This window comes from Centruroides vittatus, unplaced genomic scaffold, assembly GCF_030686945.1.
Source record: "Centruroides vittatus isolate TY-2023 unplaced genomic scaffold, ASM3068694v2 contig_549, whole genome shotgun sequence".
NCBI classification, from domain to species: Eukaryota; Metazoa; Arthropoda; class Arachnida; order Scorpiones; family Buthidae; genus Centruroides; species Centruroides vittatus.
The window spans coordinates 4,143,930-4,170,781 of record NW_027122325.1 but is presented as its reverse complement, the minus strand read 5'-3'; the positions used below and the strand labels follow the sequence as shown (position 1 = coordinate 4,170,781).

Genomic DNA, 26,852 nt, shown 5'->3' with positions numbered 1-26,852 from the left:
TATGTGAAAAATTAAAAAATTTTTATTTAGATGCAAAATACATAGTAGTAGAATAAGGATGTAATTATACAATATATTAAAGTCTATTATATTTATTTGAATCATTATTAAAACAATATATAAAGCTGTAATAATAATTTAAATAAGTATCATGAATTTAGATACCTAAATTATATTTGTTATATTATAGAATTATTAGGAAAAAATGCTAAATTCAGAAACAAAAAAATTTTTATTCAGAAACATTTTCATTCTCTTAAAAGATCATCATCAGCTGAAAATTTTCTATGTGCTTTACAATGAATACATTTAAAAAATCACAAAATAATCTCTATCATATTTAATTTTTGACCCCACAGTCTCTATTGAAAATACAAGAACAGAATGCTATGATATATAGAAGTCCCATTTTTTTATTTCTCTAAACTAAAAGTTTCTAAAGCCATTCACAGCTCATTGTCATATATAACAAATTTTATCACTGAAACAAAAGTTTGTTAAAATCTTTGACTTTTCAAGAATCATTCAAAAGGAAATAGAATACAATTCATATTAGCCAAAATGAAACATTGTATGTACATCATTACTTCTCTTTATGAGAAATATAAATTATCTACAGGAAAATTTAGGTGATTAGCAACTACACTGTATTATGTAAAAGACTTCACAAGTTCATAAAGTGAAGTTGAGGACTAATGTATTTGCCAGTTATATATCATCTTATATACTTTTTATGAATGATTATTTATGATTCCAAAGCATTTGTTTACCTTTTTGAGAGTTACAAATTGAGATATATTGAAAAGTTTTCTAATGTAGAAGAACATTTCCATTTCCTTGTAAGTGATGAGTGTTTCATTTTCTTATGTATGCCATATTAATCTATAGATATCACAGCCATCAACATTTTCTACTGTATATTAACTTTCTGTTTCTGCTCACAACAACAGAAATTGAAATACAGTAGAGCATCGATTATCCGACTTAATTGGGGACTGGGGTTGGTCGGATAACTGAAAAGTATGATAAAATACATTATTAGTATAGTGTATTAGGCCTGGTTTAAATACTAGCCTCCCTTTCATGGTCGAGCCAGTGCTGCCAGCTAAAACATGCAAAAATTTAACAAAAGTAATATTAAAGTAGCCAAGACATAACCAAATATTGTAGCACCACATCACTAGCGGACATTTGAATTTGCCGACTAGAACGCGGTCGGTTAATCGGGGGTCAGATAATCGATGCTCTACTGTATTTTAAAATTTAATTTTCTGGGTCTGATTTTAGCTACAGAGATGAAAACTATTTGAACTTTGTTTCTGCATTATTTTTTAAGGTAGGAACAGAGCTTCCCATTTATAAGAATCATTATTTTGACATATTGATTTACCAAATTAACTAGATAGGCAGTCAGTAAAATCATAATGTGTTCTCCTCAAATTCAGGATTTTATTATTAAAGAATTAATAAAAATTTTTTAGTTTATTTTTCGATAATATTTTTGCAATAAATTTTGATTTATATTTTCATGATGAAATGCATCAAGAGTTTTCTTTTAGTTTTCTATGAAATTATACTTATTTAGTAAAAAGAGATTTAAATATCTCATTTTATATATACTTCTTGGATTTTATTCTATTCACTTTATAATTACTAAAATATGATGTGCATTTCTCTATCTTTTGATATTAAGTCTGTTTATTGACAAAATTGATATTTTATAACAATATAAATTATAATGAAAATTTATAATTTTTAATTAAATACATTATTGTTTTTCCTGAAGTTATTAAATGTAACAAATACATAATGTGAGAATACTAGAAAATATTGTATTGTTGTATTAAAAAAATATCTGATGTTGACAAATATTTATAATTAATTAATTTGGTAGCAAACATATTAATAAAACAATTTACAGTTATTCTTAATTAAAATATTATTTAAAATATTTTAATGAAAATTCTAAGTTTCAGATAACAATAAAAATATTTCAAAAATATATTTACTCACAGTTCTTCCACCATCATATAATTTTGAATTTTTATAATAATTGAAGTATTTTATTGTTGGATATCCTCTGACATCATTATTATTGCATATTGTAGTATAAACAGTGCAATCAATAGCAGAAAATTCCACCTAAAACATAACAATATGTAAAAAGAATTTTTATTTCCATAATAGATTCAAAAAAATATTCAATTACCTTTGGATCATCTTTAAATCTAGCAGCTGCAGCCTGGAATTCAGGTTTTGCTTTTTTACAATGTCCACACCCTATTAATTAAGAAAATTAATGAAGGCATACACAAAAATCATTAAGTATAAATTCAATACTTTGAGGTATTAAAAACTCAGACAAAACAAATAAAAAACAAAAAAGTATTTAATTCAAGTACTTTTGCTTGTGGCATTTCAAGCCTCTTCAGGAACAAAAAACATAAAACAAACTGTTTTTCAATTTTAATGGAATATTTTATGGAAATAGCAGGAAATTAATAAAAATTACTACATAAAAATACATAAATAGGAAGAAAAAAATATAAATAAATAATAAAGACACAAATGATAAAAAATGAGTTAAAGTGCAGTGTTGTGTATGCAGATGAAGAGAATACTTGTAAAACATATAGATGGAAGTTATGAGTTAGTGGGTGACTTATTTATTTTCTTATTCATGTTTCTATACATAATTATTTTTATTAATTTCCTTCTCTTACTTTTATCTCTTAAATATTTTTTACAGAGTGTTTATATGCACGGTCTATATCATGTATAAAGTATGTTTTATATATTTTGTTTTTGTCACATATCATGCAACATTCAATTCAATTCAATATGGAAAAAAAATCTAGCACATGCATTTTTAAAAATCTGTCTTATTTTAAAAATGGAATGTTATAAAACCATTTTAGAATATGAGTAGCTTTAGTCTCTTTTTCAAATTATAAAATGTTTATATCTCCTGATGAAGGTCAACAAAAAAGGATGAAATAGAATAAAATGATTGATTAAATAGCTTCATTCATAATAAAATTAAGCATTTATTCATAGTTTAATATGGAATTCAACTATGACACTTCTAAAAAACTCAAAAAGTTTCTGATTATCACTAATCAAAAATTGTTATTTTGATTCAACACTGCTGGAATATTGTGGTGGTATTTTCTTACATTGTGTGTTTCCTCTTGTGATTTGTTTATCTCATTTTGATTTTTAAAGTTAGTTATATCAAAGAAATTTATTAAAAACAATTGTCAATTTAATATCAGAAATCACTACTCATTGAAAATAGAGAAATAAATTTAATAACAAAATTACAAGACAGAAAATTCAAATTTTAAAATTTAAATTTTCTGTGAAATTATAATTCTCTTGATTCTTAACAAAGAAAACAAATCTAAATTTAAAGCTTTGGATTTCATGTAAGCCAGCATTTATAATAAAACATAATTTTTAACTTTAAAATAATATTCTTTGTTCATATACATGAGATATTGTTCCTTCATTATTTAAATTTCTAAAATGTTTTCTAGAGATAAAAATTATATTTTACAACTAAACTAATATTAAATTGTCTTTATAATTAAGTAAGTTAAATGCACATTTAATTAAATTCTACAAAATTATAATTTATAAAACAATAAATTTTAAAGATCCAACTTACAATGTTCACTTACATGGAGCATAAAACATTACTAAAACATGTTTCTTTCTTTTTAAAAATGGTTTAAAATTTTCTTCATCTAAATGTACAACATCACTTGGTATGCTGTGCCAAGGAATTTCAGGTGGAGGTGGAGGTGGAGGCTCTTTTGGACTGAAATAAAATTATCCATAAATTAAATGAAAATATATAAATATATATATATATATATATATTTATATTTATTTATTTGTATTTGCATGCTACAGATACAATATTTCATAAATACTATATAAATATTCTATATACAAAATAATAATTACAAACTACCAATGAATTTAGAATTTAGCACTAAATAATGAGTGGAAAAACTCAATTTAAAAAGTTTGATAACACTAAAGACTTTAAAATTTGAAATGCCATAAATATATATATTTTCTGTTTATATCCAGTAACAATTTTCAAAAAATATAGAAATACCATAGAAAAATCATTAAGATTTAATTATTTAACAATTATGAATAAAACAGAATTAAGAAGAAAGAGAATTCAATCATTATTATATATATATATATATATATATTTGTCCTATGTGATTGGTTGCTGTTTTGGTGATGCTGATTGGCTGTGCCTGTAGGTGTATCTTTTTGCTTCATAATTAGTATTAAGTTTCTAGATGGCATAAGCTGTTTGTGAATTTTTTTACTTCAAGTATGCAGTTTTGCGGGTTTCGGTAAAAATTAACATGGCCATTGCTATGAATTTGTTTACATCATTGACAGTTTCTTGTCATCATAGATATATGTGGAGATAAATGAGGTAGAAATTATGCTATTTTGTGATAGTGATGTCAGCAGTGAACACTTTACAGACACTGAAATAGGTGATAATGACCACAAGACTATTCATGTAAAAATGGAAAGCTTGTATGGGTGAAAGTGAAATTGAAACTAAAAGCTCAGGAATGAAAAGAAGCAATGAGTCTGAGTGAAAAAAAATCTAAAAACTGTAAATTCATGTCTGTATACCACAGTTTTCTTGATTTTCTTGGTATTTCTCCTGATAAAAATTTATCTGATGTAAATACTGTTTATGATGTATTTAAAGTATTTTTTACTGATTACCCATTAGATTGATTGTAAATGAAACAAATGGATATCTGATGAGGTAGTTAATTTTTTGAAAGAAAATGTAGAGTTGGCATCTGCATGTAGAATTTTAAAAATAAAATGTCCACAAAACCTTTGTATCTCCAGTTGTAAATTTTTTATTAGCAACTAATATTTTTGATCTTTAATAGATCTTCAGGTCTGAATACACAACCGAATTAGAATGCGAAATAGAACATACTAGTTTAAAAAATTAGAACAACCAATAAATGAATACATAGCATAATTAGATATAAAATAAAAATAAAAATATTAGTAATGATTTTTTAAAATTACAAAAAGTTAAAATAAAAATAAAAATATTATTTAAAATTAAATATAATGTGTGATTATAATCTGAGTTTGCAATGCATGTTTGCTGTCAATCAGAGGAGGTAATTGTTTTCCACATAAATATTGCCATGCTTTAGATAGAGGCTGTTCTTCTTTAAAGTTGATGTTATTTCCTCTTATTACTGATATATGAATTTCCAGTGCCTCGAGGGTTTGGATATAGTTTTATGTTCTGGCATTGTTTGATAATACATGTGTTGTCAAAGTCCACATTCTGTTCAGAAGCAAACATGGCAAGGACAGTGGTTAGCTTTTTTTGCTTAATATCAATATATGTGTTCCTGTAGATGCTTATGGAGTAAACGTCTAGTAGCGCCAATGTATTTGAAGTGTTTATTGCATTTCTATGTCACTCCATAAGTATCTAAAGGAACCCACATATGACATTAAGCAAAAAAGTTATCCACTGCCCTTGCCATGTTTGCATCTGAACAGAATGTGGACTTTGACAACACATGTATTATCAAACGATGCCGGAACATAAAACCATATCCAAACCCTCAAGGCACTAGGAATTCATATTTCAGTAATAAGAAGAGATAACATCAACTTTAAAGAACAGCCTCTATCTAAAGCAGTGTTTCTCAAACTTTTTTGTCTGGTGGCACACTGAAATTATTAAATAAAATTCACGGCACCCCTATTATTATTATTATTTGCTTTTTTACGGTTAGTAAAGATATGAAGGATGAAAAGTCTTTGAAAAAAATAAAAGTTTTTTAAAGTAAGTTTATTTCCAAACAACACAAAAATATTCAAACAAAAGTTATTATTATATCTGGTGATAAAATGAGCTCTGAATTTTTGATGATTTACTAGTGCTAATTGATTCCTTAGCTTTGCTACCAGTAACCACTTCTTGATCATTAGAATCTTCACGTTTTCTTTTTTTAATGAAAAAAATTATTCATAATATTGAACGACATAATTCACTTCAATATTTTATTATAAAATTTAATTACAAGTTAATAATTTATTTGTTCTTGTTGTAAAGATGAAAAATATTTGTATAGGATGCTTTCTCGTTATTGTCTGAACATATAACAATAATAAAAACAACTACTTACTGCATTCAACGCAATTATATTGCACTTCTACTCGCTGCAGGAACAGAAGAACAGACAACTAGTAACTAGTTCATTTTTTTAAAATAGTATTTACGTATCGCCAATTACCGAGTCATTGAGACAAGTGGCGATGTAACAAGATTAGTAGAAAAAACCAATATTCATTTTTTATAATTGTTTTAATTATTTATTTAATTTAATACTTTAATTCCATTATTTTAAGTAATTTTAATTTAATTATTTAAAAATTTCGCGGCACCCTTGTGGCGTACTTGCGGCACCTAAGGTGCCGCGGCACCCGCTTTGAGAACCACTGATCTAAAGCATGGCAATATTTATGTGAAAAACAATTACCCCCCACTGATTGATGATAAACATGGATTACAAATGCAGATTATAACTGCACATTATATTTAATTTTAAATAATATTTTTATCTTTATTTTAATTTTTCTTAATTTTAAAAAACATTACCAATATTTTTTATTTTTATTATTTTAAATCTAATTACGCTATGTATTCTTTTATTGGTTGTTCCAATTTTTTAAACTAGTATGGTCTATTTTTCATTCTAATTCATTGTGTATTCAGACCTGAAGAAGATATGTTTAAGATTGTAGATGTTAGTCGCTAATAAAAAATTTACAACTGGAGATACAAAGGTTTTGTGGATGTTTTTTATTACAATTAGACCCAGTTCAAGTGTATTGCTGTAGAATTATGTAGATTTTTGCAATGGAAATTAGTATCTGTTTGTGAAATGTTACAATTTTTTATTATATTTATTTTAATAGAAATTATCAGAAAACCCACTATTGTAAGTTATTGGTCAACTCAAACTATTTTCTCTGCCCCTGGATTCAATGAAATAATGACAAGAAATTATTTTCAGTTAATTCTGAAATTTTTTCATTTCACTTGTGAATGCAGTGGAACAGACCAACTCATCAAAACCTGCCAAGTTTGTGAGTATTTAGTATTAAGATTCAAAACTGTTTATTGGCTAGGTAAACATATTGCTATAGATGAGTCACTTATGTTATAGAAAGGGTGTTCAGGATTCAGGCAGTATATTCCTGCAAAACAGGCTAGGTTTGGGATAAAAAGCTTTGGGTTATGTGAAAGTACAACAGGTTATGTTTGGAATAGTATCATTTACTCTGGAAAAGGGTGTGATATTGACTCAGAATTACAGAAAAAGTTTGGCCTTGGTAATGACATTCATCTTGACTTTGCTTGACAAAACGAAAAATACATGAAGGTCCTTATACATTGATTGATGGTGTAGTCCACCCAACTTATGTAAACTGTTAAAAGAAATTAAAATCAATGTATGTGGCACTGTTCAGCCAAACAGATTAGGCATGCCAAAAAAGCTGAAGACAAAGACTTTGAAAAAAGAATTCTATGTTTATTTTTGTAATAATATGTGTTACCTCCTGGAAAGATAAGCATCCTGTAGTTATGCTGTCCACTCATGCTACTTCAGATTTTGTAGAAACAAAAAAAATGTGTGGTAAAATATAATGAGTACATGGGAGGAGTCAACTCAAACCATGTGGAGAATACTTATCCATTAACACAACTAACATTAAAGTTATACAAAGAACATTTCTTGCACATGTTAGATATAACTGTATTCAATTCGTTTACTGTTTACAACAATCTTCATAACACAAACATTGTTGGAATTCAAAAAAATGCTTGTAAAAGAACTAATTGAAAACCATCACATAGCAAGAAAAGAACACACTGGAGGACATAGATCAAATGAACTACCACCTAAATGTCTAAAAGAAAGGAATTTCTCCAATGATATTTCAGCAATTAAGTGTAAAAAGTATCTTACCAAGAGATGTAGTGTGTGTAAGAAAAACAAAATAACAAAAGAAACTAAAACAGTGTGTGCACAATGCAATAATTATGCACTATGTAAATTGTCTTGTTTCCAAATTTTTCATACAAAGAAAAATTTTTAAAAGCATGTAAATAGTTACTTCTAGTTTTACAAAATTTACATTATATCATTTTGTTTTGAAATTTTTAAACCAAAAAAATATTTTTAAACATTGTAAATAGTTATTTATGATCACCTTTAGTCGTTTTACAAAATTTACTTCATTAAACTGATTTTTTTCAATTAATGGCTGGCCTGGCAGCCCAATATATGACCAAACATGCAGTCATATATTGGCTGGTATTGAAGGAGTTAAGATAATTTACAGCACATGATTATTATACCTTGAATAAGTTTCCATCATTACTTGAATTTGTATTAAAATGAAATATACATATATATGTACATTTCATTTTAATACATAATACTCAATCAAAATTAACTTACTCTTTCATAAATTCCTCTATTTTGTCTGCTGTTCTCAAATTTACATCAAAAAGAAATTCTCCATTTCTAAAATATAATAGTTATTTAAGAATCAATATTTCAAATTAATATTTCTTAATATTTATTACTTGAAATATTTCTTAAATCTTGATTTAACTTACTTAAAATATTTAACTGTAGGATATCCTGTGATTTTGTACCTTTCAGCAATACTTTTTTCTTTAGTTGCATCAACAGCACCTAATATTCCTGGTATCTAATGTAATATAAATTTATTTTAAGATTAAATTATTAATGCTGAAAAGTTTCTAATAAAAAGAATAAATAATTAAAAAATAAATCATAATTCAAATTATCTTAGATTATAACAATTATTTTTATATAATTTTTATTTTTACAGAATAATAAAATAGTTTCCCAAAAGGCACACAAGCAAACTTTATTAAACTAACTTTCTCATGAATTGAATTATTCAAAATTCAAGATTCTAATATATTTCAAATAAATGTTTTATTGGTGTAATAATTAAATTTAAAAATCATATTCACCATAATTAATTATTATTATAAAATAAAATGATAAATATTAGAAAAATAAATAAAACAATAATAAAATCAAAAGTCTCATTTTCATATAAATAATCCTAAACAAAATTTTAAAATAGAAAAAATATAATTACATTTTGCATTTTTAAATTAGCAGCTGCATTTGTATACTCTGGTTTCATTTTTTTGCAGTGACCACACCCTTAAAAGAAAAATAATATCAAGTTATTATATAAATACAGATTATTTCAAAAAATAATATCATAATAAATAAATAAATACATTTTGAATAAGGATAAAAATTAATACTAGTAGTAAGCAGTTAATTTGTTTTTGAATAAAACAAATTACTAAAATTAATAAATTTGAAAAATTTATTAATTTTAGTAATTTTGACTTGAAAAATTATCAATGTTTTACATACTGGTTAAAACAGTTTGTATTCAAAACGTTCAAATCTTAGCAATCCATATTTAGAACTCAAGTAATCCAAGAACCTGAGGCAGGTCTTGGTTAAGATCAAAAATGTTCATTCATTTGTGTATCGTATCTTACAGGAAATTAAAGGTTTAGCAGTGATGTTTATCAATGTTTTAAAATTAATTTCAATTATTTGCTTAAAAACAGAATAATTTAAATAAAATAATACAACATTAGAAATATTAAATGCATTAAATCACTAAAAACATATGAAATAAAATATATTAATATAAAAATTAAATAAAATTTTTTAAAAATTAAAAAGCATTTACAATTTTTATATATAATGGAAAATACATTTTGATTTTGAAAATCACTTTTAGATTAATGAAACAAATAAAAATTTATGAAATTAAAAAATAAATTTTTATTAAAAGTTTATTCTAAATATATTTCTAAATAGTTATCAATCAACACAATCTAGTAAATAAAAGATAAATTGAGTTTGTGGCAGCATTCTTTCTGTGCAAGGCCTTTATAAATACATTTGTGTTTGGATTAACAGTGTTGTTGAATTTCATTTTCTTTTCTTACAATGTTTTTGGAAACTTATCTTCCTTTTTATCTATGTACTTTCCTACAAACCAAATCCATCATATTTCGTAGAAAAATTTGCAAAAGTTCACAAATTTCTATCAAATAACCATAAAAGTTAATTTTAGCAAAGTAAATCATTTTAATAATAAGCCAAACAATTGCCGTAATTTAATCAGGTGACTTCACCACTATTATTAATAATTAAATTCTAAATAATTTGGTATTAGTAGCAGGCATTAGGTACCATCTCTTATTAAATTTAATAATTTAATAAAATACATGCTTGGAAATTTAAATTATACATTATATATTAATTTACAAAAATTATATATTAATACAATATACAATGAAATGTAAAATAAAACATTAAGAATAAATGGCTTAAAATAAAGTATTTAAATATTGAATTAAATAGTCAATAAAGAAACACAAACATATAGTGGTGCTATTATCGCTGAGAGATGTTTTATTGGGAACTATATGATTTAGAACCTTAGAAGGCTAAACAGTGCTGTCTACAACTCCAGTATATCCAGTGTAGAAGAGTTGCACAGTGACAACAATGAGATGTAAAGTGATTCCCATATAAGTAATGTTTTTTGATCCCCACAGCATTTTAGAAGGAAAACTTGCAACCAAATTGGTTCAAAGTTACTTTCTATTGCTTTTTTAGCTAACTCTGTTGTACACTTGCTATGTGCTATATCATCATGATGTTCTGTAAGACAGAGGCAGAGAATTCTAGTAGTGGTTCCAATATATGATAGTTTAACCCAGTTAGGGGATTTTACAAGAGTTTAGTATATACCCTAAAGTTTTCATAGAGTGTAACCTGGTCTTTATCAATACAAGTATCCATGTAAGGTGGGGTGCTACTTTACATGCAAAAGCAGGGAGTACCTATGGGCTCATCCCTATTGGCCATCTTAGTGAAATATCTCATGAGAGCCATAGAATTCATAATTTTTAGATTCCTGCTTATCATACATTATCCTCTCCATATATTTGAGGTATGTTGATGACATTCTACTTGCATGGGAAGGCTCAGATATAGAGTTACTGAAGTTTATACAATCACTGTCAGCTATTTTCCTGACTATTTCCTTTACTATGGAGGAGGAAAAAAATGCAAAGATTTCCTTTTTAGATCTACTTGTAATGGCATCTTACTTTCTGTGTATCATAAATTTGGTGAACCTCCTTACATCATCCCTTCTATGGCTTTTCAGACCTCAAGGTACAAAAACACGGCTATTACAGCACTGATACTCAGGGTGTTCTTATATCCATCCTCCCAAGTTCTTGTAAACACAGACAACCAAACCAATACCAGCAACTATGTAATTAATAAATAATGAAAATATTTACTAATATTTTCATCTATTTAAAATAGACATCATCAGGTATATATAATATTTCATTATTTATTAATTACATAGTTGCTGGTATAGATTTGGTTGTCTGTGTTTATATGATCCTAGTTTTGGTGAGTTACAAATTCTTGTAGATGAGGAGATTTCTCTTCTTAAATCAGCTGTTTGCAGTGCTGGGTATTCTTTAGCCAAGTTCAAACATTTAGTTAAACTCCTAACTTCACTCAGACTCTATTAAACTGTAAGACAAAAACACCTTGATGCTGAGAACGTTTAACTTTAATCATAAACAAACATTTTCGGCCCATTCCATGGGCCATCGTCAGGCTAACTACATTCGAATACTATTTCAAACAACCAATTTCAACGGTTGAACGTTTGATTGCCGCTTACAAGAATCCTAAAGAAAGCAAGAAAAAACGGGATCTGACAAACGGTATCACGAAATTCACGTATAATAAACGTCTATCCTCGGTCACGGAGGGTATTGCGGGCCGCAGGAACAGCACTATTGTGTACAAAAGAGCTCCCTCGATATATAAACTACTAAGAAACGACAAAGATGGAATTGAACCGAGTGAGCAAACAGGGGTGTACTCGATACCGTACAGCAACGACCAATTAGGGATTGATAAAGAATACATCGGGGTCACGACGAGAAGCCTAGGTAAAAGGATTAAGGAACACAGATATGACGTGGCAAAAAGGAAATGCACAACAACGTTAGCAAAAATGGCGCAGACTGAAGGGTCCGTTGTTAAATGGGAAGAGGCCAGGATCTTAACACCAATACATTTGCCGACACTTGCAGCTACAACCGAAAAATGTGAAATTTATAAGTCCAGCTTAACCAAAAAATGCTTAAATTACAAGAATGCGATGATTTTACCATCAGCTTGGAAGTTTCTAATTAAAAAAGTCACAGGAGTGCATTAAATAGGGCAAAAGGATTGCCTAGGGAACTATAGATTTTTGTGAACTATAGAATTCTTACAATGTATACATGTAACATTGGCATATTTTATCTTATTATTTTCTATGTTGTTTATATTAGTTTTAATTTACGTAGTTTAGCAGCGCGTGAGTTCTATTGTAGTTTATTTCAATTTGAAATTGGTTGTTCGAAATAGTATTCGAATGTAGTTAGCCTGGCAATGGCCCATGGAATGGGCCGAAAACGTTTGTTTATGATTAAAGTTAAACGTTCTCAGCATCAAGGTGTTTTTGTCTTACAATTTAGTTAAACAGTTAACCAGGTCAAATGTATGTTGTTTCCACCATCCATTTTGTATTCTAAGAAAGAATTCATTTTTGTAACCCCAGCCATTCTGTACTTGGGTCCTGCATCATTACATATTTGTCGAGTCTTCAAGAAATTTGGCTATAGTTTGCCACTAGCACTCCAGCCCACCTTATGTAGGATATTTTGTAATGACAAAGACCAGGTTATACTCTATGAAAACTTTAGGGTATATACTATACTCTTGTGAAATCCCCTAACTGGGTTAGATTATCATATGTTAGAACCACTACTAGAATTCTCTGCCTCCTCTCACAGAACATCATAATGATCATCATGATGTTCTGTAAGAGGAGGCAGAGAAAGTGTTTTACTGTGTTATTAATTAAAACAGGTTTAAACACAATGAACATCATGTTTAAACCTGTTTTAATTAATAACACAGTAAAATAGTCCAATTTAGATAAGAAGTCTAATAAAATAGTCTAGTTTATACAATTTATACATCTTTGATTAATACAGATTTCAGTAATATTATTTCATAATTAACAGAAGATAAAAAAGGTTTTATTAAACCTTACAATCATGTAGGAATAATAAAAAAAGAAATAATACATTAATAAAACTGATACAAAAAATTTACTATAATTCATAAAAAAAGTAAAAAAATAAATAAAAAATTAATAATAATTTAATGAATCTGAAATAATTTTATACTGTAAAAAATTGTGTTAAACTTACAAGGTGCATAAAACATCACTAAAACAGAAGATTCTTTAATCAAAACACTATCAAAGGTAGTATCAGTAAGATGTACAACATCACTTGGTATTTCAGACCATTCTGTATCCTTTGGTTTTTCTGGTTGCTTACTGGGACTAAAAATTAACAGATTATTATTTAATATAATAAAAAATAAAAAAAAACTATTAGATATAGTGAATAGCTAGTTCAAGTTTAAATGTATAAAATTGGAAGATTATATTTGAAATACAAAAAAATCATAGAATAAACTAAAACTTTAGTTCATGTTTAGTTATGAGAAGATTATATTTGAAAAATAAATGTTTGAAGTAGTGACAGTTCAAACATTGTAAATATATTTTAAAAATATCAATAAGATTTCATTTATTATAGCGTAGGAACTTAGTACTCATTATCTGAAAACATACATAGGATGCATTTTCTTCTGAGCTAGTAGTGCTACTTCTGAACACCACAAGTGATGTCACCAGCATATGTATTTGTGCTTACATGTCCAGTTCAACAGTAAATGCAAATGCTAACAAGAAATATGGCAGTTTCCTGCAAATAATATTGTCAAAGCAGCTGTTAAATTTTACGTTACAGACAGAATTACTTGATTCTAAATCGGATGAGGATGATCTTATTGTGGATATAATTGTGGAAAAAATGAAAAAAGAAAAAAGAAAAGTAATATCAAATAAAAAAGATAGAAACTTTTATTGAACAGACTGTACATTTTATAATCCAACTTTAAATTTTTAAACAGTATCTTAGACTTACAAGAGAATATTTTGAAAGTTTCCTTTAAAAAATAAGCCCAATTTTAGACACAAAAAAATTACTGCCCCTGGAAGATGACTTGTGTCTCCTCAAAAGCAGCATTTATGCTGCCTATGGATATTGGCAAATCAAGAATCATTCAGATTGGTTTATACAAAGTAATATATGAAATCAGATGCAGTATATAAGAGAATAGCAAATTATACATATATATAACACATATGTAATGCAATTTCTTTACCCAGTGAATAGATGCTTAGTTGCTCTTTTATGCTGTAACTAAACTGAGTGTATAATCAACAAATAATTGATATTAAATACAAAACATTTTTTTATCTTTTTTTTCTCTAAGGGTATTGGCAATCATTTTAATATGTCTAGACACACTGCATGGAATATTTTAAATAAGGTTGTTAATTCTCTCATAGTGTTAAATAAAAATGAAAAATAATCTCATACTGTATTTGTATAAAAGATTCTTTGTATGATTTTGTTCAATTATTATTACACATACAGTATATGTATATTGTAAATAATAGTATATCATCACTATTTAATAAAATTGTATAATTTCATTATGCAATTTATAATATTCTTTTTATTTATGTTTTTATGATGTACTATATTTACTACTTTGAAAATAGTAGTAGTATTTAATTTCAGAAATTCCTGAAATTCAAATAGTTGAAACAAGAATTTTTATTCAAATGATATAATTTCTTCAGAAGTCATTCCCATATTTAAGTGAAAATTCATTCAAGTACACAAACTTATGTAATTTTGGATTATTATTAGTGCTTTTCATTTCTTTACAATTTATTTAATGCTTTAAACATAACACTTCTGAAGATCCAAAACTTCTATAAGATAAACTTCAGTTTTAATCATAAATAATGAGTTGAACTTAATTTTTTTCACATTAACCCTCTCAGTTTATGAAAAACATCATCTACAGCTATTGAACCATGCAATAAAAAATAAATAAAGATCATTGTAAACATTTTATACAACAAATAATTTAAATTTACCAATTAAAATATTTTCTGCCATTTCTTTTTCCAATAATAATTCCATTTTCATTTCTTTGTACAAAAAAGTCAGTTTTTCATGGGAGCAGCCATATTGAATTAGCAAAAAGCTCAACAGTGAACTAGCTAGCATTCCAAGCTTATTAATTCTGTTAAAAATGACGTCATACAACTCTAAAGTAAATACCAATCAGCAGAGCACTGCAATGAAAGTATACACATTGAGCATGCTGACAATAAAATAGCTCAGAAATAAATAAATACACCAGCTAGCTCAGAAATAAATACACCAATAATAAGACAGAGAAGGTAAATGTAAGTGTGATGATGGTTTCCTAATGTACAGCTGCATCCAAATTTTTTGTGGTCCACAAATCTGCCAATTTTTGTTTCAGACCCTAGGTTACTTCATAAATAAACCAGCAATGAGTTGCTTAACTTTCCCAGCAACATTTAAAATTTTGGTGGCACCATCTGTTATCATATTTTATTAAAATTTTTTTTATATTTTGAACTATTATAAAATGGCAAAAAGCTTAATTTTGAGGGCAGGGATGAGTTTTATAAAAATTGTAAATGCTAATAACAAGTAAAACGATCATTAAGTCCCACCCTATTAGAGATACACACAACCCCCATATCTCCCCACCCCCTCAATTTTTAACCACCAAAATTTAATAGCATCAATCCCCTAAACAAACCTCCCTGCAAAATTTCAGAAATTTTAGAACAAAAGCACAAGAATTATTAAGCTTCAAAGAGGGTGAACAAAACTGTGCCCTCCAAACACACACCCATACATACAGAAATTACCCATAATTTTTTTACATTTCTCAACATTTCAAGGTGTTCTAAGTCCAAAAATGTAAAAATCTGGGGAGTCACTTTTTGCCAAATTGCCATACTTTCCCTCTGGATAACAGCCGGGAAAGTAAAAATACTCATCTCATCAACCTCTAACACTGTTAAGTTTATTGCACATTAAACATTAACAGCCTGTCATTTTTACTCTTCAAAACTTACTTTATGCTGATAAAAAGAGCAATGAGTTTATAACTTATTAGGATGACATTATCATAACATGTATCTTAACTATCAAAATTCTCTGAAATAACACCCTCATTTAGATAAAGGATAATTACCAGAAATTTATCAACTTTCAACATACAAATTCAAATAGGAATGTTAAATAATAAGAATTAAAGCTTGGATTGAATGTAAACAAAATGAATTGGAAAGAACTGAAGGCAAGGTATATGTACAAGTGTCTGGTGGTTTTAGGAAAAATTGCAATGACAGAAGAATATGCTTGTAGACATGAAGGACTTCTTCTAAAGTTGCTTTTAGTAACTTTGGTTAAATAAAAAACTGTTTGATGAATTGATAAAATCAGTATATAACTTGACTCATTGTTTAACATGCCACCTTTCAAATTGCCTTTTAACCCATGAGTTGTCTGTACAGAATTAAGATATATAATTTGTTTTACATTGTTTGAAATCTGGAACCATGTAACTTAATACATCGTTTCAATTTCATAATTTAAAATTCTCTGGACTTTTGAAATTTTTATATAATTTTAGAACTCTGATGTACTTTACAATTTAATGAAATGTTTAACTGATGCTAGAAAACAAAATATCTCAGAATACTTCCAATATGAATATTTAAGCTTTTTGATAATTTGTTTTACATATTTTTTTAGATATTTCAACATAAATGATGTTGATTATATTACTTATATTGAAACATAGCTTGAAATATGCTGTAACTAATTTTATTCTGAGTAAAATGAAACATAATCAGTCACAATCTGAAAAGACATAATATCAAAAATAAAAAAGAAATTTGCAATGAATAGTAATATGTGATAAGCTTTATATTATAAAATAGAAATTTTATTTCTTATTACAAAGAAAATGTGAAATTTGAAAATAATTAAAAAATTTAATTCTCTGTGTTTACACACTTTTTCTATTTATATTCAATATAAATTAATTCTATTTAGTTTTAATTAAATATTATGGAACAGACTACATAAAAATTTACTCTATAAATATTAATTTTCATTTATACATATTAAAAAATAATAATTTTCTCATAAATTAAAAAACAATAATTAGCTATAACATAGATAATACTTACTTTTTTAGAAAATTAATAATGCTTTCTTTGTTATTTTCACCTTCATATCTAAGTTTTAGATTTCCACTTCTGAAACAAAATTATAATAATGTTTATTTCTTTACTGTAATTTTATATTTTAACTCTAACAAAAATATATACAAAAATTGTTATATTCTAAAATATTGAAGTTAATTTTATCAGGATTTTATATTTTCTATTATTTAAAACTTAAATGCTATACCAAAAAGTTTTATTGTAGTATAAACTGCTTCTTGTTTGGATAACTATGCTAATTTTCTATTGGCTATTAATATGTCTCAAAACCAAACTTATCATAATGACCACAAATGACTTTAAGGTGACTGTTTTATTATGATAAGTTTGGTTTTGAGGCATATTAATAACAAATAGAAAATTTAAAAATTTTATGTTCTATTTTTCTTAAATGGGATAATTTTTACAGTTATGACAGTTAAAATTATACCATTTTAGAAAAAGTAGTAATATTGTGCTAATAATTTTTAGAACTCTCATTTAATAGCACTACTTAAAAGGTTGAAAATGCAAATTATTATTAAAATCTTTCAAAAGCACTTTTAAGCAGATCATTTAGAAATTTTATTTGGTGCATATTTTTATATATTAATATATTAAAGCATGTGTAAACTGAAATCATACAGTACTGAAATAATTTTCCTGTTTGGCAAGTTTCTGCTTTGAACAAGTGTTAGTATTTTTTCTTTTTTTATCTTTAAGCTACATAAGAAAATATCTCAGTTATATTAACATTTTTAGTAAAATCACTTTTACATACATTAAAAAGTTTATTACTTGGCCTAATCCAAATTAATCCAAAGTGATTCCAACTAAAGATGACAGTAATCTAACCTAAAAATGGAATGGAATGCAAAAATTGGAAATTATTCTATCGCAAAAAGTTCTGTAATCTGGCTTCTCCAGGAATTTTAATACTCTAATTAATAATGTACTTCAATTTCTAATGTAATTCAGCTTTTTCAAATATTCACCATTAGTTAATTAATAACTACTTTTTTGTACAAGGCAAACTGGTAACATGTGTTACCTTATTCTCATTGTTTTCACAAATTACATTCATTTCTCAAAAACTCAATTCTTAAAACTTATTTGATTCTTGAAAGTTTTCAATTCTTAAAAGTATTTCTTAAATCCATTCTGTCCCTGGTTAATTCCAAGGAAGACTAATATTACCAAAGACCTTGTGTCTGTATGTCCCTTGTCTATGACTTTTTTCTCAGATAAGGTTTAAAATCCTTCTCAAACTGCAATTATCATGCACTGCAGTGATCATTACATCCTGAGACAATTTTAATTATTTGTCTATAAGTGAAATTTTAATTTTCTGCTTTAAGTTATTTTTTGTACCTAAAACCACTTCCATTTCTGCATTGGGCATGTTTCTGTTTATAGTAAGATTTACCATAGAAAATTGCCTCATTCTAAAGAATTTTTTTCATTTGGGCAGGTTTCCATTTTATTCAGGTTCTGTTTTGAACTGATTTTACTGTACCATATAAAAATATAATAAATTATATTTTGAGTTCATCTACTGATTGTTTCTATTAATACATAAAGAGATGTTTTTTATACACACATATTTTTTGTTGGCGTTTAAATTATAAATAAACATTAAAAATTATGTGAATAATATAAAGAACTTAAGATAAATAAAGACTATAATACAAAAATAACTTACACATATAAAGTTATATATAAATAACTTGATATAAAATAAAGAACAACTATAGTAATAATTTCATATATGAAAAAATTATGAAGAAGCATTTTTCAGCTTAATAATAATTTCTATTTTGAATTATTAAACTTTTCAATGACCATATATAATACACTGCTTATATTCACCAACAGAATGTGACATGATATATTTAAATAATAAATATTGCAAAAAAATAAATAACACAATAATAGTATTATCAAATTTATTTGTATGAAATATAAAAATACTTACTCAAAATATAATAAAGTTGGAAAACCAGTTATGTTAAAATGACGACGAATGACTGCATTTTCTGGTTTATTAACATCCATAGCTGCAAGTACCTATAATTGTCATAAGTACAATATAATATTTACATAAAAAATTTATGCAACAATTTGACAGACAATAAAATATGATTATTACTCTAATATTTAAAAAAGAATAAACTTTTACATAAATGTGTAATTTACTTTTTTAATTTTATATATTACAGAAACTTTTTAGTCTATCCAATGACTCATCCTCAGATCTAAGCCAGTCTTTCATATCTTTTATGTGAGGCTATGGACATGGTCAAAACCGCACTAAATTCATTTAAAAGAAAAAAAAATGTTTGTAAATAGATGAATTAGGGAGAAAAGACAGATACAAAATATCTTGTCTAAATCATAACCAAAAAAGGAATGTATAAACAATTTAAATTCCAAGATGAACCATCTTAGGTTGGCATCAAACTTCAGCATCATTTTACATATTGATATGATCTCTCCTGCCATCCATAGGTCTCAAATTCCACTTGGAAACATGAAAAAGGCCTTTGGGAAGTGAGGAGGAAAATGCTACCAATTGTGATGGATGATGAAAGGACTAAAAGAGAGTTAAGCCTGCATCTCGAAGACAACAGTTTTTTGTTACTCACTGTGCAAAGACTTGCTCTCTACCACTCTTTGCACATTCTAAGTAGCAATAAACCCTTCTATCCACTTGTGAGTGGTGCTCCTGTATCAGGACCACCACTCACAATATTTGATTTTGTTCATTGTTGTGCTGACAACAACATTGCCTTGGGTCTGGCCAACAAAACAAATGAACACAAACCTTCTTTGAATAAGAGGCACCAGATAGACCTCTGAAAAGGACCAGGAAAACTGTCAGCCTTTATCAAGCTGGTGAGAGAGTGACTGTTTATCAAAAATAATCATGTAAGCATGCTTCAGAAAATAAAGTGGTTATAATATAAATAAACATCACTAAACCTGATGGGTATATGATGAAATACCAACGATTGCCTTAAAAATTGGGCTATAAATTGGCTAATTAAATGATTGATATAAAGTAATTTGTTACTAGAGGTAGACGTTAGGCGCCATCTCTTATCTAAGTTAATAATTATAATTTAAGTAAATATTAAATAAATTTAGAACCTTCTGGAATAAAAGAACTGACAAGGGTGGGACTTGAATCCGCAACCTCCACTTGCCGTGCGGTGCACTTGCCAGATGGCACCTAACGTCTACCTCTAGTAACAAATTACTTTATATCAATCATTTAATTAGCCAATATATAGCCCAATTTTTAAGGCAATTGTTAGTATTTCATAAAGTGGTTATCTTGTAATTAGAACTTGTTCTCAGTGTCCTCTTCTCCCACATACAAAACCCCATCTCTTGGTTTAGTTTAGTTTATTCATATAACATGAACAAGTAACATGATAACATGATACACAGGTGATCTGCTGAGGGGGGGATGCCTCCTGGGAAGTCTTTTATGGGAAAATAGCCCCTATTTAGATGTTATTAACATGTTACTAATCCAGAAAACTCCACTTGGCCAGTCTATTGGAGAGGTCCCATGACCATGAACCATTGAACACTAGTAGTGAACAGTGGTTTTATATTCTCAGCCACTGAAAACCTCATCTTTCAGTCATCCAATTAAATTAGTATCAAGCAGTGACCTCAACTGCCATCAAAACCTCACTTTTATCTATTAAATTATCATAAGATGTAATCATAATTTCCCCTGCTGTTATTAATGAGAAGACATTAATGGAATGGTATTATTAATGATAATCACTTACTTTAACTTATTTATGCATTTTCTTTAGCTAATGCATTGCTTATCTCTGTTCTTATTTGTTATTATTTGTGTATATATTTGTGTTCTTTAAGCTTTGAATCATAAGATCTAATGCTGCTTCATATACAATAGCTAATGAAATTCTGAGTTTTAATGCAGAGCTGGATCTTATAAACTCTGTTTTTTTCTAAAATTGGTCATTTTTCTGTTTTTGTTTTTCACTAAATGATAAATAGTAAGTTTTTTTTATAATAATCATCTTTAAAAAGCTGATATTAATAGCTTTTAAATATGTTATGCTCATAACACTTGTTAGTTTTTTCATTGTTTTTTACCTTCTATTTTCCATTTAAGTAGAAGTCATGGAAAAATAGTTTCTATTAACTTTTTACATGAACTAGAGTTCATTACTAAAAGCAGAGTTGCCACTTTTGAAAACTGGTTTCACTGGCTGATGTAATGACAGGGAAAAGGTAAATGAGGAGAACAAAATTTTAAATTTGATCAATAATTTAATGAAAACACTAATCATATTCAAGCTGGACTTCGAGTTAAATATTTTAGTAAATTTAAATTAATAATTTAAAAGAAACAAAAAATAAAATCACATTCAATTTGACACTGGTACTTGACACTTTAGTGATTTTTCAAGTGACTTTAACATCATCAATTTGATATTCAATTTAAAAGCACTCAATATTTTCTTATTCTTTTAAAATATTTTTAAAAAGCTTTATTTCATTATCTGTATTCCTGAAGAAATTTGCATTGATGCAAGCATACAAAAGTACTTGAAAAGTAATTAAATGTTTTACACATCTTTCTACTTGTTTTAACATCCAATTTAAATTTTTATATCTAATTTTTGAAAACAAAATTACCATACTTTTCTCTATGAGTCATTTTTTGAGATGTGTTTTATTTTAAAAAGAAATTTTCTATTTTACATATGTATAAGTCTGAAAGTAAATACTTACTGAATGACCCTTCATTTCTGTAGCCACTGTAGCATATTCTGGTTTCAAGCGTTTACAGAATCCACACCCTAAAAAAAGAATCTTTATTTATCTAGAATACACTCCATCCTGTTTTTGTGCGGTGGATAGGGACCGCATAAAAGAAAATGCATTAAAAAAAAAAAAAAAATCGCCAAAACTTCACCAGTAGCTGATAAAAAATTAGTTTTCGCAACACAATTAAAAAGTATTTTTTTTTATGCGGTGAATAGGGACCGCATAAAAAAAGTCTTATGTAGAAAATAACTCAAAACCGTACGAAAATAACTAGGAATTGCTTTTCTAACTCCTTGGGCCTTTTTCTGCAATCCCTAATTGAAAAAAATCCTCTAAGAATTTTATTTTTTATATTAATTAATTATTTCCACTTAAATATGAATCTAACATTAAAAAAGTTAAAAATAATCGTTAAAAAATGATTTTATTTGATAAATATAGCTGCAGAAAGTGTAATTCTTTCATTTAACAAGGCTTAAACTTTCACACCTGCAGTCTAAAGCTAGGAGGAGAGCTAACTTACTGCATCTGTTCAAATATAACACAATATTTCTGATTTTTATGCTATTAAAATACGAAGGGACCGAAAAAAAACATATGAGAAAAAAATTTTACTGAATAAAAAATGAAAAAAACCTGCTGATGTCATAGAAAACATCCAATAGAGTTTTAAAAATTTTTACAGAAGTCAATTATGTTCCAATTTGATTGAAATTTTCATATATGGCATTAAAAAAAATTGCACAAATAAAAAATCGCACAAAAACAGGTTTGTTTGGTCTTTTTTTGTGCGATTTTTAAGTACTTAAAAAGCCATGCAAAGGCTGTGATATACTTTATTATTAAAGATTACAAAACCGGTCAATAAACTTCAACCAATTTCAGTTTAACCAGTCATTTTGTGGGTCAGTGATTGATCATGATTGAGCTGTTTCATAATGTTTAATAATAAAATGTAGCACATTTGTATGATTTTTAAAAATTGTTTTTCCATTAAATTTAAGTTACTTTTTCCACTTGTTTATCATTGAATGGTCATTAACAGTTGTCACAATTAATCTGCCATTCTGCATCAATATCAAATTATAAATTACCTACATTAAATTACTCAGAATAAGATAGTAGTAATAATATATTTTTCAAATCCACGAGAACTTACAATACTAACCCACAAACTTCACATTTACTGTACAGAAATGATGAAACTATTTTCAATAACTTAATAAAAGAACATCTATCAATATATCCTTATTCTGTGATAGAGAGAGAGAGATAAATAATTTAACTGTTTTTTTAATGATTTAATTGATCAGAAATAATGACAAATTTAGTTGAAACAAGGTGAATATGAGGAGTTTATAGGAAACATTTGGGGGAAATCCTTGTTGAAATTAAGTGCATAACATTATTTGTTTCCATATAATACCTTCTCTGTGACACTTAATTGACATAAACTTCTGAAATATAGTTAATAATGCACAGAAGTACAATTTGTTATTCTTTTACAAATTTTAAAATCTGTCATTTTAATTTTTTAATTTATCTTGTGACATACTTTCAATGGCACACCAGTTGAGAATTTCTGCTGTACAGCAATCCACATTTTAATTGATTTTATAAGATACTCCTATTTGAAAGCTGATAAGTTTCTAGTTATTCCTTCTTTCTATATAAAACTCTCAGAGAACTATTTAGAAACCAACTGTTAATTTTGATGTATGGGAGTTCTCTACATGAGAAATCCCATACATCAACTCTTGAACCTGAATCACTGGTTATTGTAGTAAGTGTGCAACTTTCTTAGTAAAATCATCAATAATGAAGTTAACAGAAATTAATTGTGATAATTCCTGTTAACACCATACAGGTCACAATGCCACTCTGGATTTATCTTAACTCCAGGCTATTGTATACACAATAATTCAAATATCAAGTATATTACAGATACTATCAACATTAAAATCTTTTTCTATTTAATTTTATGATATTATTATTATTATATATGTTATTAATATTACTCAACATATATAACAAAAATAAAATGAAATAAAATTTTGTCACTTGGTACCATTCTGTATTTTCAAAACAGTGCAGTTTAGATGGTTCCATCTCAACTATTCCATTTCACTTATTTTATAATTAATTAATTTTATAATTACATCTATAATTGATTTCCAGCAGAAATAAAGTGAAAGAAATGCATTCCAATTAAGTTTCATGTTTTTTAATGCCAATTCAAAGGTATTGGATATATGCCAATGCAAGTTAAATGCGGAATATTACAATAGTTAGTTTAGGCAAAAGTATTTTTGTATACTGTTGATTAAAATTTCTATTATTTAATATTGCAGATGATATTAACTGTATCAGAAAGTTTAATCATTAAAAGTTTTTTAAACTAACATCAATCAAACATGAGTTATCTAAAAATAAATGGAATTACTTACAAAATAAACTGTTTTATTTTTGACATTATGATGTTACATTATTAAAAATAAAAGTACATTTAGAAATAGTATAATCTATAAAATTATTTAATGATTATAACTATAAACTTTGTTTTACTTACATGGTGCATAAAACATCATCATTATTGGTAACTTTTCTCGATTTAGAAGTTTTCCTAATGCCTAAAATAAAATTATTAAGAATTTAGACGTTAAAAAATGAGGTACTTGAAACCAAACAACAAGCCAACAAAAGTAGTAGTATATTTAACATTATTACTTTGTTAAAAATTTTGAAATAGAAAATCTTAAAAAATTATAATGATAATATATAATTATCATAAAATCATATAATGTTTATATAATCATATTAATTATATATTATATGATTTTCTAAACAACTTAAAATAATGTTAATTTAGGAAAACAGAAAGCTAAGTTTTTGATATAATGAGTTCTAACTTCAATGCTTAAAGCTTGTTCACATTAAACTTATTTAATATTAATGGGCTTTCTATATATAATAAAAAATTAATTATATCCATTTGTCTGTAATAAAACTAGTTATAAAATCATGCATTATACTTATAACAAAAATATAATGCTGTTATTCTTTGAATCATAATATATGAATTAGAAGAACCATGTGATCTTAAAATCAGAATAAACTATTTGGATTAAAATTGACTATTACTATTTTATGACATAATACATTAGAAAACATCATTCTATGCTTCATATTTAATGAAAAATAAATATCAGAAATTCATACAATATATTTAAATTTTTATTTGTTCAAAAATTAAAATTTTGAAATTTTTAAAAAGATGACATTTATTATTATAGGTTTCAGCTATATTTCAATAATATAGCTGAAACCTATAATAATGCCATATTTTTAATATATATTGATATATTGAATACCTAGCCTGAAGATGATTCACACTACAATGCTTTGCTAATATGATACTTTTCAATTGTATAAATGTACATCAAACGAAACCTGATATCATAAGCAAATACACCAACTACTGCCATAAACAATCGGCTAAATTTTGGATATATGATTATAGATTAGAAATAAATTTGGCACTAGAGTTAGGCATTAGGCGCAATCTCTTATTAAAATTAATAATTATAATATTTAATTAATTAATTTAGATTAAACTGGAAGAAAAAAATCGGCCCAAAGTGGGACTCGAACCCGCAACTCCCACTTACCATGCGGACGCATTGCCAGTTACACTACCCGGACCTTCGGTCCAATCTCCTCTTTCTTCATATATAAGTCTAAGATATAACCATCGACAGTTATTACGGCGCTGACACATCCGTGCCCACGGCCAGAAACATCCACTCAAGGCACGCAGTCAGCCATCGCAACCTCATTTATATATATACAAATAACTCTAGTACCAAATTTATTTCTAATCTATAATCATATATCCAAAATTTAGCCTGATCATTTACAGCAGTTGTTGGTGTATTTGCTTTTCAATTGTATTCTGGTTTATTATTTTTAGTACTTTTTTCCATGGGGGTTTTGTATATTTTTATTTTTGCATTGTTTTTTAGGCTTATTGCTACTGTGCATTGAATAAAATGTTTTAGACTTTTATATGCACTTGCAAATGAAAAAAGTTTGTTTTACTTTAAGGCAATATTTGCCTTACAGTAATGCCTCCAACCAATCATATTAGTTTATAAATGGTATGTCTGTATAATATCAGATTACTCAATTATATACAAAAATCATTTAATAACTAATATTTTTTATTTTATAATATTCAACTTACATTTGCATCTGATACATGAATTATATCCTTTGCTGTTTCATCCTCTTCCCATGGCATATCACCTGATGGATCTTTTAAAAAATTTACCATTGACTGTACAAAAAAAAATTAATTTTAGTTGTTACTTTATTTTTATAATTTTTAATTTTATGCTTAAATGCTTATTTTGTATATCCAATATAGTTATAGCAGTTCCACTAGATGAACTGAAAATGTCTATATTCATTAAAAAATATTTTTGGTTTCTAAAACTTTAAATTTTAGATTACATTTTAAATGTAAATTATGATTAAATTATTCATTTAATAAATAAAAATATATATCCCTTTAATAATAAATA

General features: G+C 26.7%; 1 protein-coding gene across 2 annotated transcripts in view; it reads right to left on the bottom strand.

Annotated features, from left to right (window-relative positions):
* The window catches only part of LOC136978720 (protein disulfide-isomerase A5), a 55,934-nt gene that overhangs the window by 10,992 nt on the left and 18,090 nt on the right, over positions 1-26,852 (bottom strand). For both annotated transcript variants that reach the window (XM_067274507.1, XM_067274508.1), the window contains exons 6-17: positions 26,513-26,605; positions 24,839-24,899; positions 22,234-22,301; positions 19,427-19,518; positions 17,437-17,505; positions 13,478-13,614; positions 9,241-9,308; positions 8,723-8,817; positions 8,562-8,627; positions 3,684-3,823; positions 2,210-2,280; positions 2,014-2,142 (exon numbers count right to left, since the gene is read on the bottom strand). In XM_067274507.1, the coding sequence (XP_067130608.1) occupies positions 2,014-2,142; positions 2,210-2,280; positions 3,684-3,823; positions 8,562-8,627; positions 8,723-8,817; positions 9,241-9,308; positions 13,478-13,614; positions 17,437-17,505; positions 19,427-19,518; positions 22,234-22,301; positions 24,839-24,899; positions 26,513-26,605 (1,089 nt within the window). The remainder of the gene's footprint in view (positions 1-2,013; positions 2,143-2,209; positions 2,281-3,683; positions 3,824-8,561; positions 8,628-8,722; positions 8,818-9,240; positions 9,309-13,477; positions 13,615-17,436; positions 17,506-19,426; positions 19,519-22,233; positions 22,302-24,838; positions 24,900-26,512; positions 26,606-26,852) is intronic.